Source organism: Amblyomma maculatum, chromosome 10, assembly GCF_055883805.1.
Source record: "Amblyomma maculatum isolate TAMU_Amacu chromosome 10, ASM5588380v1, whole genome shotgun sequence".
Taxonomy (NCBI): Eukaryota; Metazoa; Arthropoda; class Arachnida; order Ixodida; family Ixodidae; genus Amblyomma; species Amblyomma maculatum.
Window position 1 is genome coordinate 4,916,676 of NC_139353.1, and position 16,661 is coordinate 4,933,336.

General features: G+C 45.3%; 1 protein-coding gene across 1 annotated transcript in view; it reads right to left on the bottom strand.

The window, feature by feature from the left end:
- Positions 1–9,614: 9,614 nt before the first annotated feature.
- The window catches only part of LOC146175432 (cell division control protein 42 homolog), a 110,619-nt gene continuing 103,572 nt past the window's right edge, over positions 9,615–16,661 (bottom strand). The window contains exon 4 of the mRNA XM_084581775.1: positions 9,615–16,551. Within this exon, the coding sequence (XP_084437901.1) occupies positions 16,198–16,551 (354 nt within the window). The 3' untranslated portion in view covers positions 9,615–16,197. The remainder of the gene's footprint in view (positions 16,552–16,661) is intronic.

Sequence of the window (16,661 nt, forward strand, 5' to 3'; positions counted from 1 at the left end):
GCAATGGGGGCAATTGCACCCGAACAGAGTGGTTTCAGAAAATGCCGATCTACAACTGACTGTATCACAGAAGTTGTTGCTTTTCTTGAACAGGCTAAGGCCACTCGCAAGTGTGCATATCTCCTGCTACTGGACGTCCAAAATGCCTTTAACTCCATATCTCACAGCTCCATCTTAGATGCTCTCCGTGGCCTCGGTGTAGTCGGGAATCTCTTTGGCTATGTCCAAAACTTTCTGTCTGACCGCACCTTTAAAGTTAAGGCTGGCTCCTCTTTAAGCTCTCCCCGTAGTGTTCTCTGCGGCGTCCCTCAGGGCAGTGTACTCAGCCCCTTCCTGTTTAACCTCGTCTTGTCACAGCTTCCCCGCCGCATCACAGCCCTCCACTCTGGTGTGCGCATTTGCTTGTACGCAGACGACATAGCCCTTTACTGCAGCGGTTCGACACTCTGCGGCCGTACCGTCCGCGCAGAGCTTCAATTTGCCCTACTCACTGTCCAACAGTTTCTCCAAAGTGTCGGGCTTTCCTTGTCTCCCACAAAAACCGAAGCCCTTGTGTTTCACCCACGCCCTGCGGCTATGTACCTCATACCGCCACTCACACTAGGAGGGGTTCCTCTTCCCTGGAAGAAGTCGGCCCGCTATTTGGGGCTCACAATTGACTACAAACTCTCCTGGCGCCCCGCCGTTTCCTGCCTCAGAAAAGCAGCCTCACAGGTCGCCTTGACCGCCAACAAGCTGCTATCCAAGGGTGAAGGGTGCTCCCCGTCTCTTGCAATCAGGTTTTACAATGGCATCGCAGTGGCGAAAATCCTTTATGCACTGCCATTCGTCAACGTCCCCCCTCTCCTATGGCAAGCCATCGACACTGACCAGCGGAGCGCCATCCGCAAATTCTTGCGCCTCCCCCACTTCTCCCAAGTTGCAGCCACTTATGCGGAAGCTGCGCAGTGGCCTGTCTCGCTACGCGCCGAACGGTTTGCCTTAAATGCGGTCGAACGCATGAGGCGAGCCCCTGACACTGCTGCCATCTTCGAACGGCTTCACAATGCCCCTCATTCTAAAATGGGTCGCATAGTCGGCACGTTCAATACCGAGATCGCGGACCCCCCTCCACAGTCCTCCCTGAGGCCTCCCCCTCACTCTCGCCCACCACTCCAAATCAAACTTAAAGTGAGCGGAATACGGTCCAAGCAGAACACACCCATATGTGCAATGCGACAAGAGTCCGCCGCCCTATTAGACGAGGAACTTCACGGCAGACTCCTAATCTACACTGACGGTTCGGTGGCACGGGATGGGACTGCCGCAACAGCTGCTTGCTTTGTTCCTGCCACCTCCTCAAGTGCTGTCTGCCGACTCCCTTTCGGAGCCTCTTCCACAACAGCTGAGCTAGCGGCACTACACCTGGCCGCGGACTTCCTCCTAAGCAGCTCTAATGTCGCCGCTGCTGCCATTTTATGTGACTCCAAACCAGCCTTGCAGCTCCTACGCAAGCCTGACTACAACATACCTGTTGTACAATCACTAAGCAACAAGCTTAGAGCGGTTGAAGACAGAGGTACGAACCTCATTCTACAATGGCTCCCTGCCCATGTCGGCATCCCAGGCAACGAACGGGCTGATGCCCTGGCCAAGAGTGCCCACAGTGGCGATCCACCTGTCTGTAATTCCATCAGCAAATTTGATGTGGCTAGAGCAAGAATTCTACAACGGACACTTGCCGCCCACCCAGACGCCCGCGTCGCAGCCGGCAAGGCTCCACGTACAATCAAGTTCACTGACTTCACAGCTCCCCAGCGCGCAACCCTCCTTAGAATGCGCATCGGCTGTGTTTGGACAGCGGAGCGACTCCACCGCCTTCGTCGCACCGGACTTCCGTCATGCTGTGACTGTGGTGCTGTGGAGACTCTCGATCATTTACTTGTGCATTGTCCGGCCTACGATGGGCAAAGACTTGAACTCTATGCCGGCTATCGCAAGTTGGGGTTCCCGTCAGCTACCTGCGCCGACCTGCTGTTCCCACGCGGCCCCCGACATAAGCGTGCGTTCTTTGCACTTCTGGACTATCTGGAGTCCACCAACCTTATCACGCGCCTATGACATTTTGGCGCTTCGGCTCACCTGTGCCACAGTGCGTATGTGTTCTGTGCTTAATCTGTGGCTACCTCGCTTGTGCTGTGCGCGTTCGTTTGCGTTCCTCTCCGTGCGCTCATGTTGCGATTTCACTGTGTGCCTTCGCACATTATCCCCTTCCTGACTCGTTACTGTGTTCAGTGGCTGTGTTGTGTCTGTGCTCACTTGAGACACTGTGCCTCCGAGTGTTGTCCCGTCCCTCACCATCCTGTTGTTCCCTGTGTCCACCTGTGACTTACTGACTGTGCCTTTCCACATTATCCCCTTGCTGACTCGTTACTGTGTTCAGTGGCTGTGTTGTGTCTGTGCTCACACAAACCTCCGAGTGTTGTGCAAACTGTGACCACGATCTCCCTTAGTGACTCCTCTACGGGACCTTGTGCCATCATCGGTATGAACCCCTCCGCCATCACCGCTCTTCCGGGCGCTCCTCTCGTATTGTCCGCCCATGCAACAATGGGCCGACCTTCGTCGATCCCCGTCTTCAAGCCTCGAGCTATGCCGACACGCTGGCTCAGCTCCTCTTGCCCTTTGCCTTCCTTCCTTCCCACCATTCCAGTCATCCTCCCTCCCCTTTACCCTCCTCCCCCTCAAATCGGCGCAACGGCGGTGATCCCTCATACCTGAGGAGACAGTTGAACGCTCCGATCCCCCTTTCCATCTTCCTCATAAAAAAAAAAAAAAAAAAAAAACACTTCTTCTTCTTACTACGTACACCACTCAGGTGGATCCATTTTTCACGGCTAACCTCACGCTTTCCTGAACCGCAGTACCTCTTGCTTTGTGGTTGCACTTTTTTTCTTCTTTTTTTGCGTGCGGTCCACAGTGATGACACAGAAGGGAAATTGAATGCACGTAGTGAGGCAGGATCCTGGTGTGTATACTCGAGCACGATTCAATTGTGGCTGTGCGAATGCGGCAGCGGTGCAGTCTACAGAGGATGCCCGTGAACGGAAGGTTGGCTGGCATTCTGCTTCAGAGTCGCCGTCCGCCTGGTCGTTCGAGAAGCCACTTTATTTTCGATGCGGGCCTGTTATTTTTTGTTCCTTTTGCGGAAGGCCGCGGAGGCAGCAGGTCACGTTTCCAAGCCAATCCCCTGACAGGTGCTATTAATAAACGAACCTCGTCGTTCCAACTGCTCCCGGCATCTCAGCTCACTGCACTGGGAGCCCTCTACGAGCGAGGCGGCACGGTTAGGGCTGCGAAAGTGCGCAACATGCGAATATATGGCTTGAATTGGCGCTTTTCTTTTTTCTGCAGTTAAGTGGGACAGGGGTCAATTGACTCTCGCTATTTGCGTACAAATTGAATGCAAGTTAGAGGCCACATAGTGACTGGCTATGAGATTGCAGCGCAATAGTAACAGGCAGGCACGAGACGGTAGTAGCGCGCTAGCAACAGCGCTTGAGTTCTTCTGGTCTCGTCCTTGTTACTATAGGCCCTATTCACTATCAGGTTTAGCAGACGGCAGCTGTGACAACCGTGTATTGCGGAGCCGTCATAACGTTGGGCGGTTCGAAGTAAGAAGCACCCAAAAAAATGTTTCCGACGCGTCGGCGCCGGTCTACTGGGCTTTTTGCTGTGCATCGCTCATTTGTCGGACACATGAGACGCTTCTCAACGCTGTCCAACCAGAGCTTGGATTTAACCGACGCCGTGTCATGATTCGCCGCAGCTATTCTCTCTCTCTTTCATTCTCCCTCTCCGATTTTGCGTAGTGCGCGCCATGGTTGCCAGTAAAGTTGCAATGACGTCGCGTGAATAAGATCTATACTGCTCTACCATCTTCAATAAGCAATATTTGGTTCCCATTTAAATGGCGCGAGAGCACCTGCTCATTTTGTTGAATGGACAAATAGCAGCGCCATGGCTAGCTTGTTTTCGTCTGCAAGGCGGTGGTTTAAAAGAACCATTTTCTCATGCATATCGACACAGAGAAAGCCGAGAGCCAGGCCACGTCTGTATCCAATGGAAGATCGGTGGGCACCTGGCGGTCCAGGAGCAATGTACACAGAAGCTCATCGAATGATATAACAAATTGGGTCCTTCCAAGAGGCTGGCAAAATCGATTCAATCAAGATGTAAGACTTGCAAGTTTTAAATTTCTTTAGCATTTTTTTTTGCTCCAGTTTCACTGAGACAAATAAGACACACACACACACACACACACACACACACACACACACACACACACACACACACACACACACACACACACACACACACACACACACACACACACACACACACACACACACACACACACACACACACACACACACACACACACACACACACACACACACACACACACACACACACACACACACACACACACACACACACACACACACACACACACACACACACACACACACACACACACACACACACACACACACACACACACACACACACACACACACACACACACACACACACACACACACACACACACACACACACACACACACACACACACACACACACACACACACACACACACACACACACACACACACACACACACACACACACACACACACACACACACACACACACACACACACACACACACACACACACACACACACACACACACACACACACACACACACACACACACACACACACACACACACACACACACACACACACACACACACACACACACACACACACACACACACACACACACACACACACACACACACACACACACACACACACACACACACACACACACACACACACACACACACACACACACACACACACACACACACACACACACACACACACACACACACACACACACACACACACACACACACACACACACACACACACACACACACACACACACACACACACACACACACACACACACACACACACACACACACACACACACACACACACACACACACACACACAATGAGCTTACAAACACCGTGATTCCAGTAGCCCAACTTTGGCCGGCTTTCATACGTCACGTGTCTGGCCACAAGAGGGAAACTTTGCTTCAACGTTTCTGGCTCGAATCTACGAAGTCGAAGATGTCAGAAGTCCCAGTGCAGAATTCGCTGCGGTGTCGCAAAAGCAGTACGGCATTAGTCGTCGTGCTAAAAATGTAAAAAAAAAAAAGTTAAGGAAAAAGGGATGGTACCGTCGAGTATAGAAACTGAGTAGAGGTGCTCGCCGCACACGAATTCGATCACCATGCACTTTTCTTCAAAGCTTTTTTGAGACGCTTTTTCGTATCGCGCTTCATCTGCCGAGAGCGCACAGCCTCTGCCTGTCAATTTTCTCTTTCGGCATTTGAAATGAAATTTGTTGTATGTTATCGACCTCCCAATTATCCTTCCACGTTCATATTAGCACTGCATGATGTGCTTAACTTCGTTGTTGCGCGGCATCTTGCAGCACCCATTACTTTGTTAGGCGAGTTTAACCTTCCTGAGCTGGTATGAGAATAAGAATAAGAATAATGTTTATTTAACATCTTGAGGATGTTGGGTGCGCCGGCAAAAAGCCAGTAGAAAGGCTTGACGAGGCCGACGCACCCTACAGAGGCATTGCACTGGTACATAGCATAATATCACTTTTAGAAACAAGAACAAACATAAAACAACAGATTTTTCATTACCTATACATTTGTTCAGACTGTTTATTTAATTGATGCGGGAGAATGTAGCTCAGCATTTGGTAACCATAATTTGTTCGGATCTTAGGTACAAGCCATTTGGGTGTCGTTCGTGTAGTGTATATTGACTCTTTGCGTTGCAATCCTGACAGCTTTATCAGCAGGCAGTTGTTATTGTGAACACCGATTTCATACCGCCGCAAGAGTAAAGTTTCGTATAATTGTGGCAAGCGGATAATTCGAAGTTCATTGAAAATTGGTTCAGTGTGTCCAAGTCGGGGAGCAATTATAACATTTCGAACGGCTTTCTTTTGAAGGAGGTATAAGCGGTTAATATTAGTAAACGTAGCGGTACCCCACACCAAAAAGCAATACTTAACAGAAGAAAACAAAGCATTATACAATATTTCCTTAATACGCTTCGGCATAAAATATTTCAATCGACACAAGATACCGACAACTTTTGACAGCTTGTTCACCACCATATCAACATGATCATTCCAACTCGAATTCTCGTTGAAAATAACGCGCAAGCTTTTTACCGCCGAGACCGTTTGGATGCGTGACGCACCGATCTTTATGGTCTTCAGAATCAACTCCTAAAACATTCCCATCGTCGCAATGAGCTCTTAATCCTTTGTTCACTTTTTTCACTTTCTCAACTAGTAACGCAACCGCACGGCTATCAGATACCACTGCTATAGCACATTAAATTTGGTGTTAACATCTTCTGAGCTCGTTTCTCCCTTGAGTCAATTGACTTGCATGCCTGGCATAAGTGACCACTCTCTACTCTCTTTTAATTTCAGCGTTCCATCCAATAACGCAGACAAGAAAATCAAGCGTATTCGTGATTATAGCCGAGAAGATTTTCAGGCCGTCAACGAAGATCTATCTTAATTTCTCGATGTATATTCAGGAGATTTCGATAGCCCGCAGATGGAAGTGAACTGGAGCATTTTCATTGCTAAAATTAATGAAATAACACAAAGACATATCTTCTACGCACCATTACAACTCATAAAAATGCATTGTGGTACAACGCTCACATAAGAAGGCTTTCTAACAACAACAACCACACACAAAACAAAAAACGCTCTTACCGCATTGCTAAAAAATCTAACTCTGTTTCTAAATGGAAAAATTATCATCGGCAAATAGCGCGTATGTATCGGCAATGAAAAACGCAAAGGCTCACTTCCTACAGCACACTCCGCCGAACATGCTTACAAATGATCCCAAAAAATTTTGGCGTATCCTTAATCCCGATAGAAATTAGTCGATTGAACTGTTAGATGAAAACGGTTCAACTATCGTTGATACTGACTGTCCTCAAATTCTAAATGAAACGTTTTGTCGTAATTTTGTTCTTTCTCCTAACATCACGTTTCCTGCAGTGGAAGATTGTCATTTTCCAATGATGGGTGCAATATACGTCGACATCCAAGGAACAGAAAAATTAATAGAAAATCTCAAACCTTCTACAAGCCCTGGTGCAGATTTGTTTAACGCTAAGTTCTTGAAGAGTACTAAACTTTATTCCTCCCAATCATCCTTTCTAAAATATTTCAGCAGTCACTCGATACATCTGTGCTTCCAGCGGACTGGACGATCGGGAAGGTGGTTCCGTTGCACAAGTCAGGTAGTACAAATTCCCCTCTTAATTACCGCCCAATATCGCTAACCAGTATTCCATGTATGGCTTTTCGATGGAGGCGAAAAGCAAGGCGCCCGTGTGCTGTGCGATGTCAGTGGACGATAAAGAACCCCAGGTAGTCGAAATTTCCGGAGTCCTCCACTACGGCGTCTCTCATAGCCCGAGTTGCTTTGGGACGTTAAACCCCACAAACCAAACCAAACCATTTTTGAGCATATCTTATGCACTAACACAGCCACCTTCCTTGATCCGAACTCCTTCTTCACTGACTCTCAACACAACTTTCGCAAATTATTTTCGTGTGAGACAATATTACTTACCTTCACGCACAAACTGCACGCTATTCTTGATCGTCGTTGCGCGGACTGTATGTACATTTTCAAATTTTTTCAAGGTTTTCGAGAAGGTTAGTCTCAAACAACTTTTTTAAAAACTTAGCAAGCTAAATCTTTACCCCAATATGTTAACATGGTTAGAATATTTCTTTGTAATCGAACACAGTTTGTAATAGATAATAGCAACCCTTCTCCATTCACTTTCGTGCATTCAGGGGATCCACAGGGCTCTGTCTTAGAGCCCCTTCTGTTTCTAATTTATATTAATGACCATCCTTTTTGCATTTCTTCTAACATTAATTTATTTGCAAATAACTGCGTAATATTTAGTGAAATTAAGAACTTTAACGACACTTTTCTTTTGCAAAAAGACCTTGATTGAATTTGTGAGTGGTGTACCACGTGGTCAATGCAACTAAATATAACCAAATGTAAATTGCTACGTGTGTCGCGCATTTCGACCCAGCCCACTCCTTACCATCCCAATAACATCGATCTAGAACAAGTGTCTTCATGTCGCTAGACTCCAAGCTGGGCTTGTTGGTTCATAGTTACTAAAAAGATTTGCGCCGTCATGTGCATTTTTTTTTCTCTCTGTCGTCTTTTAGCGCTGCAAATCTTTTTAGTATTCATGTCGCTATTTAGGCGTTCACATAACAAGTGATCTAGCTTGATCTTTTCACATCACTTGCGTAATTAACAACGCCAACGATGCTCTCGGCTACCTTCGTCGTAACTTTTTTTCGGCTCCCACTTCACTGAACCTTCTCCTCTACGAATCTCTAGTTCGCAGTAAGTTGGAATATGCTGTGTCCACTTGGAATCCCTTCACTGAAAACCTAATCAGCGTCCTCGAACTAATTTAGAATAACTCGGCACTTTTCATCCTTCGGAGCTGTAACCGCACCGCCAGCGCAACATCTATGAAGAATACGTTACAGCCAACATCTCTTACTAGCCATCGAAAGTACGCTCCGTCTTTATTTACTTCATAAAATAATATACCATAACCCCAGTCTGCGCAGCAATCTTATACTCCTTTCCTTCCATCCTATGTTTTCTCACGAGTTGATCATTCGCATAAAATCGGTATTCCTTTCTTTAAAACTAAACGTGCAGCTGTCTTTCCTCCCACGAACAGCAAAGGACTGCAACCACCTTCCCGGAACTACTACCTCCATCATCGATCATCAGCCTTTTTTTTTTTTCGCATTAGCTAACATTGTATGATTAGAATTGAAACGCCCAGTACAGTATAAAGGAGGCTATGCCTGTACATAACTACTGTATGTTACCACTTCCCTCTTCAATGCCCTCAAGTCTTGAGGATAAAATAAATGAAATGAAATAAAATGCAGGTCCGTTCAACGAAATAGAGCCATCACACTACGAATGTGTTTCATGTCGATCGCCATCGCCATGCATGCGTAATTACGCCGACTGTGGTGGTGTTTTGGAAGCGAAAAGCTCTTAACGCGCGCGCTCAATTCAATGCAGTATTCATGGCATTACACCGCATATCTAATTAGCTCCCGATTTAAACATTCAATGTCTACTTGATCGCTGTCCTTGTTCGTTCGCTGAACCGCCGCTTAAGAATCGACAAACAACAGTGAAACTCAACAATTATCCCAGAAGTGGTGCAAAAAAGACAGGGGCATACGTGGAACACTGTCACTCGTAAAGTCAAGTAAATAAAAGCATGCTCGTTTGATAAAAGCATGGCGCTTGATACCCGTATGTCCTCAACGTCAACCGTATGATCAAGATCACAGAAGTATAGGGAATCAGCTATACACATCCCTCTAAGTTTGAGCAGAGGAAAAGGTGCCGAAGTTCGATATTTATTTTTTAAGGCAACATATTTATTCATGCCCATTTTCTTCTATTTCTTGAAATGCGGCGGAGTCGAGAACTAAGCTATAAGAGAGACCAACACGCACCGCGCACACGTAAACAGGTCCTGAAGTGCAGCACAGAAGACGCGGCTTCGCGCAGCGTACGCTTCTTTCCAGTCTCTCCATGGAGGGGGCTCGTGCAGAGTAGAGTTGCGCAGGTTGCGCACAGGGCGGCGCAGCACCCCCTCGGCCATGTTGTCTCCTTTGTACTAAGAAACGAAACTTCATGTCTGTTTTTGTCCTAAAAATCGCGCACTTTATTCTATTTACACATCATACACAAGAATATACAGACCACATCACACGTCATGTACGTCAAGTCACTTCGCGAACGGCAGCTTTCTGACACACGCAGCGCAGCGCTCCTGGGATAAAGAGCCATAAAAAAAAGACGGACAATAAAGACAAGTGTGTCAGACAATAGGCAGAGAAAAAAAATGGTAGAAGTCAATAAGGAAAATTAAATAAACAAAGTATACCAAAATATGATATTACCATCAATACAAAATTTGTATATTACTACTAGCATCATAAAAATTGCAAACATCTTTTGGTTTTGCAACATATTAAAAAAGGAGCCATGCGACTGAATGTTTGAGCCCCGCTTTACATGCCGTAAGGCATGGCATGCAACAATCAATCATGCTAGTAGTTATAAGTCTGGGTTACACCTGCGAACGTCCATGGTATCTCGTTTGCGCATTCCGGTATCTTCAACCATTCAGAAAGAAATGGGTGCGCTAGGATTAATCGGTAAACAGTCAGAGGGTTCGCAGCTATATTAACTGGAGGTCTACAGGTCACTCGCACATTGCACGGAAGAACGGATCTGGATATGCAGTTGCCACCGAAGCATCTAGAACCACTTCAGAACCAATTGAGGTGACAATAGTTCCTGATTGCCAGAATTTCAAAAATTTAGCACAGTGCAAGTGTACAAACAGAAGCACATACCCAAGCAGCCAGATGGTCACATATACAGCACGAAAACTCTACAACTCCGAACTGGCCCGGGTGCTAAAAACACTACAATGAATTCAAGTATTGGTCATTACATAAACGATGCGATGCCTCACTCTCATTGCAGGGCCCGCCACATGATGGCATGAATGATATAGGTGAAACAGAATCCTAGGCAAGAAATAATTGCCCACTACCAGCCTACCTTTACTCAGAACACTAAAATGAAAAGGCTCTAAACACCTTTGGAGGCAACTACGCAGATCCAAACTTCGTCACGAACGCCCAGCAATTAAAGAGAGGGAGACATGGAGAAAGAGGGGGCGAGAATAGGAAAGGGAACGATAGAAAACAATACAACAAGAAGGAAGTGCAAAGCGCACACATGTAACAAGGCTTCGCGTGAAGACACAACCCAGGGCTTCAAACTCAGCTGAATGGGGGTCTAAAGCGCGAGGCAAAAAACTGATATGTCTTTCGATTTCTTGGTGTAGGTAAGGAGTGCGCTCAACCTCTCCTCTGAGAGCCGTGCAAGAATATATTCGTCACATCAGCAGCTCTAGAGCCAAGATGGTGCAGAACGCGGTGGATATGCACTTGGAGAACGAGAAACAAACAAAAAGACTCAATAACTGCGCGCTCGATTATGCTCAGCGATAACAATATATCGACAACGGCTGCACAACTTCAACAAAAGATATGATGCGTCACTTTGCGAGCAATAAGAGCAAAGCATGTGCATCACACATATCATACATACACGCATGTCCACACAGCATGGCAATGACGGCAGTGTGTGGGATTTGATGCAGTCCGTCAAAACTTCACTATTAGGCGAGTACAGCTCCATTATAAATTTATACCTTATAGGATTTATGATTTACAAATTTATATGATTTACACATCTACAGTGACAGGGGAGTTATTACACCATTATTATACAGCTTTTGAAAAGTTCCCAGACCACTGTCGTACGACGAGTATAGCTCCATCAAGGAGTTGCTCAGCATTGCTAACTTTTCTATACATGACCTACATATTCTAGGTAGTAAGCGAGACAGTCGCATGATGCAACACCACGAGAGGCAAAAAAACAACCACTATACGATGCCTGTAAAACCACTCCACTAAACATGTCATTGGTTTGCATCCTTCTGACAAAATACGTACGTATTTATCTCCTATGTATGTATCTATCTTGTGGGTCAAAAACGAATGCGAGGGCCTTTTCCTTCCTCCATTCACTCAAATCTTGCATGTGATCTGGTTTGAATGGCAAAATTGAGAGTTAAATGTGGTTTTCTTTTCAGGCTTGGCACAAATTTAAGTGAGCTGTATAGTTATGGAAGCACTCAATATGTTAGGTACCCATGTCTACTAAAGAGATCCCTCTACAAGCCTACTCCTTTGATGCTCGTGCAAGCTGTACAACCAGCTGGGTGACCTTGATGGTGGAGCTATTTACTCGAACTCTCAAACTGACTATATTAGGATGGGTTTCTAGAAAGTACATTTTATCTGTAAAGCGAGTTTATGTGAAGAGGTGCTTAAAAGGGAAGACTTTCAGTAAACCTTCATAATTGCTGATAAAACCGATGCTACCAACAAGGCTTTTCCTTTTCCTTCATGGCACAATGTATATGGCATGCAGCAGATGCAGTACTGCTTTGTGCCACATCAGATAAACCTTTCAGACCCAGCCCTAAAGCTCCATGTTGAGCTCTCACAATTTCTTTCTGAACACATAGTGTTTGGCAGTTTTTTAACAGGTCATTACTCTACACAACATGAGGGAATCATTGGCACTATACAATAGTAAATCAATTCTGCTTTGTTCTTGGCAGTCAGGAATCCAAAACTGGAGTAAAGAGGACAATATTCTAGAAGGTGCACCAGTTACATAATGTACCAACAGGTTGCCTGTAAATGGCTATGTTAACACTGATATAAATGCAGTAGAACCTCATTACAGAGTCTTAGTCTACACAGAGCTAAACAATTACACTTTACCACAAACTTTACTATTAATGAAGCTGTGTTATGTAAGGCCTCATTTCAAGCTGAAAAATTCTTTTGACGCTGCAAAATATGCCTAACAGGATGTGATCTACATAACTGTAATTACTTTACCTTTCAGTGTCATTATAATATTACAAAATTGCACACAGCATGCAGGATGTAAAGTGAAAAATAGCAGCCCCCAATATTATTTAGAAAAAAAAGAAGGTAAACAATCTCCATACACTACAATGCATGGCTATTGAACCTCTTGAGTTTTAAGCTCCTCCATCGCTCACAAAGATGATTTCCAAGTGTCATTGAACTGGTTTACCGGGACAGGACTATTCACTATAGTACTAGGAGCTCACTACGACCAGTCCACAGAGTCTACCTGCCTACAATATCACTACTCTCTCTTACAGAAATATCTGAAGCTAAAAAAAAAAAAAGTGTAAGACAAGTTTCATCACATGTGCGGTTACTTAACAGGGTTTAGGTGCAACATGCAATGTGTATTTATGTGAGAGTTACTAGTTACTTGTAGTTTCTTTCAACCAGAAAAAAGTTACTGTAGGCTTTTGGTACAGTGAAGCTCCAGGTAAAGTGTATCATGACTGCAAAAATAGTTTTTTCCTCACATGAAACTCTTGTCCCCCATACCAGCATATCTAAAATGTGACTGGTGTAGAATCTAAGGTCCACTTAGTAAAAAATATTCATTTTTCCACAAGTTCACAGCATCAAAGCTGTATATGCATGCATAGTTGTGATTGGTCTCAAAACTTTACAATGTACACAGGCGCTTTCGTTCCACGCTAAAGACAACACCATCGTACAAAAATAAATTAGCAAGAGGAAATTAACATGACCCTTTTAATATCCTCTCATGCAAAGCATGGTGTCCTTTAGTTTTATCTTTTTCATTTTTTGGCTTTATTCAGGATTGATTTAAAGCTTTAATAAACTAGCAATGCAATGTGAGCCTCAAATGCAGGATGTTGAACTTTCAGTTCATACTGCACAAAGCAAGAAAGCACCTCGAGATGATGGGGTCGCCAGGGCTTTTAGGGCAGCTCTTTTCCTTTCAGACCTTAAAAGAAATGAGGAAAGAAGAAGTGATGACATCACTGACGTGTTTAGTGGTATTTTAACTTCTAAGTGCCATACAGTTTGGCCTGAAAAGACAACCTATGTGCATTGTAAAATTTGACTTCAGTGTGTCTGTTCCAGCTAACCAGCTAAGTTTTTAGCAGAAGCTGTGGTAAACCGACCAGTGCAGGCCAATGCTGGTGTCTGCAGCTGGTGACATATACAAACTGCAAGGATTCCGCAGAATCCTAACAAAAATTTTGACAGGCCCACAGAAGGTGCATGACTATCTGTCCTTTTTCCACAGAAATTTGCAGAAAAAAGCACTGTAAAAGTTCTCTGTGATGAACACTATCACAACAGTAGTGCCTGCACAAAATGACATGTTGGACACAGCTGCTCTCTCCAAATCAAAACTATGCTTGTCTCTGGAAAGGGACGAAAAAAAAAAGAACAGCAGCGACACCACATGATGTGAATGCATGTTCATTCCATTCAACACAGTCCCCAAGCTCAGCTTGTCACGATCAGTGGCTCCTTAGCTGCTGACACCCAGTTTCCACAGTACACAAATGTAGCACTAGCCTTGGTAGTTCTCCACGATCATGTTTTGCATTCCTTTTTCTTGTCATGGCACGAAGGTTCACTTTGAAACATCTGCACATATGGCAGCTGGTCAACAGTCAATTGAACCATTTAAAAAGATGGCCACACTGTCAAATGTGCTGTCACTGACCTGTAATCAGACAGCAGTCCAGGCAAAGTATGTACAGAGGTAGTGCATTGTAAATAGTGCAAAGATATAAGCTGCAACTCATTGCTGGTGCTTCGTGTAAGTGCCCCTAGTGTAAGCTATACAGTGTATGTGCAGCCCGTATAGTCAGCCTTGATCAACAAAGTTAACAGAATGCATGCCAGGTCCAGGTGAAGGCAATGACTGGCTATCAAACAAGCAATTGCCAAGAGAAAAGAACAATATCAGCTATAAAAACAGAGAAAACTAACCTCTACAAGAGCCTAGGTAAAAGTATTATTAACCTGACAAGAAAGACACCAAACATGGCATGTAATGTCACGTGCCTAGCTTACTGGATACATAAGGGCAGATTTTTCTTCCACACACACAATATGCACAATGTGAAAAACAGAATCACCGGGAAACGGAGCATATGATCCAAAGTGATTTTTATGCACGTCGACTTTTTGAGCAAGGAAGCTTGAATGTCATGTGGCCACAAAGCAAAAATTGGAATCAACATAACAACATCTATAATACACTTTGCTTGCATAAATGACAGCTTTGGTAATGAAGCTGGACAGACATGCTTCATGATTTTCATTTTGCCAAACTGCCCCATCACATTTTTCCAGCTGTCCCTAAAGTCATATGCTATCAATCATCCACAACAAAGCCAACAAAGCTTATAAAAAGTGGCCACTGAAAATTCACCAAGATATATTGCATGTGAAATGTCATTAGAAATCGTCTTAGGCCAATTTGACCAGATATTGCATAATCTAAGGTACAGGACATGCAGATGATAAATTAAAGCCGAATCCTGAAACTGAAAGAAGAGTGTGGCTATGATGAATGCTGAGGTACACCACAGCTACGATGACAATGCTGTGGCAGCACACTTTGATGGGAACTAGTACATGATGAAAAGGGTAAGATAAGAAGCTGTTTGAAATAAAGGAAGTTGAAAGCCTCCTGTTGTAACTATGCACTACCTGTTAGTTAATTCAGAACCCACACACACTTTTTTACTGATGTCAGCTGGGACAACAATCAACCAAACTTCCTGGGCACAATGACATTCCAGACAATGTATCAAGTGTGATTTGAAATCATGTCTCCAAACTTAGCAGTGCCTCAAGGCCGGAGTGCTGCACTTCCATGCATCATTCGCACAGGGTGATGACTAAACGTAAAATCACATAGTGTGTGAGGACGGCAGCCATAGACTGCAATGAGCTGCGTTTCCCTCTTAAATTTATCGTTTCGTGGTGACCTGCAGTCCTTGATTGAAGTGGCGAAAGGCGCGGAGGTAATAAATCTTGCTAGGTTCGGTTTCGAATCCCATCTAGCAAAGAAGCGACATAAGCGTACATTTGACAATCACTCAAACGCCGATGGCTAGTTTCTCAGCGTCAGGACTCCAGACCTCATATGCACCAGTTTCAGTACTAAGCACAGTTCTTTATGTGCTGCTCCAACAGTGAGCAACTATGAAGATCACCAGCCCCAAGGCTGCCAGCACGGCCAGTCCACAGGACACTCAGAATCCTTTTCTGCTATGGCTTTTCATGATTTCGCCACAAAAGTAATCTTTGTTAGCCTGTAGGCCACATCATGGTGAAGGTGGTCTGTCATGATGAGTAGTGTCACTGTAAGTGCAGTCACTCAGCCCCGACGCAGACCTGTCCTGATCGATAGACACTCAGAAGGTCTATAGGAACCTAACAGTCGGCCACAGCTTAGACAAAGCAGCACAGTTTTTTCCAGCCGGTCTTCTTGCCGTCGTCCCTAGAGCGCCGGTCTAGAGACATGGCCCGCCTCCGAGGAAAGGGCACAAAACCATTGGTGAACTGTCCCGTGCCATTCCTAGAGCCTGGTGACCTCGTAGACAACAGGTGGAAGCCCTTGCCCACGAGTCCTGGACTGTTCTTCCGCAAGGCGGCGACGATGGCAGTGTCGAACACCTCCTTGAGATTCTTCTGCGTCAGCGCAGAGCACTCGACGTAAGCCAGCGCGCCCATGCGGTGGGCTGCGTGCCGTGCCGCTGACTCTGGCACGGGCTCCTCGCCGTAGCGGGCCAACTCGATCAGCACCTGTAACAGGTGGACACAAACAACGTCCAGTTGAACATGAAACACTTCCAGAATATTCACCAAAACCTCTCGGCACCTGACTGCACAAACAGCACATTAAGCGCCAGTTT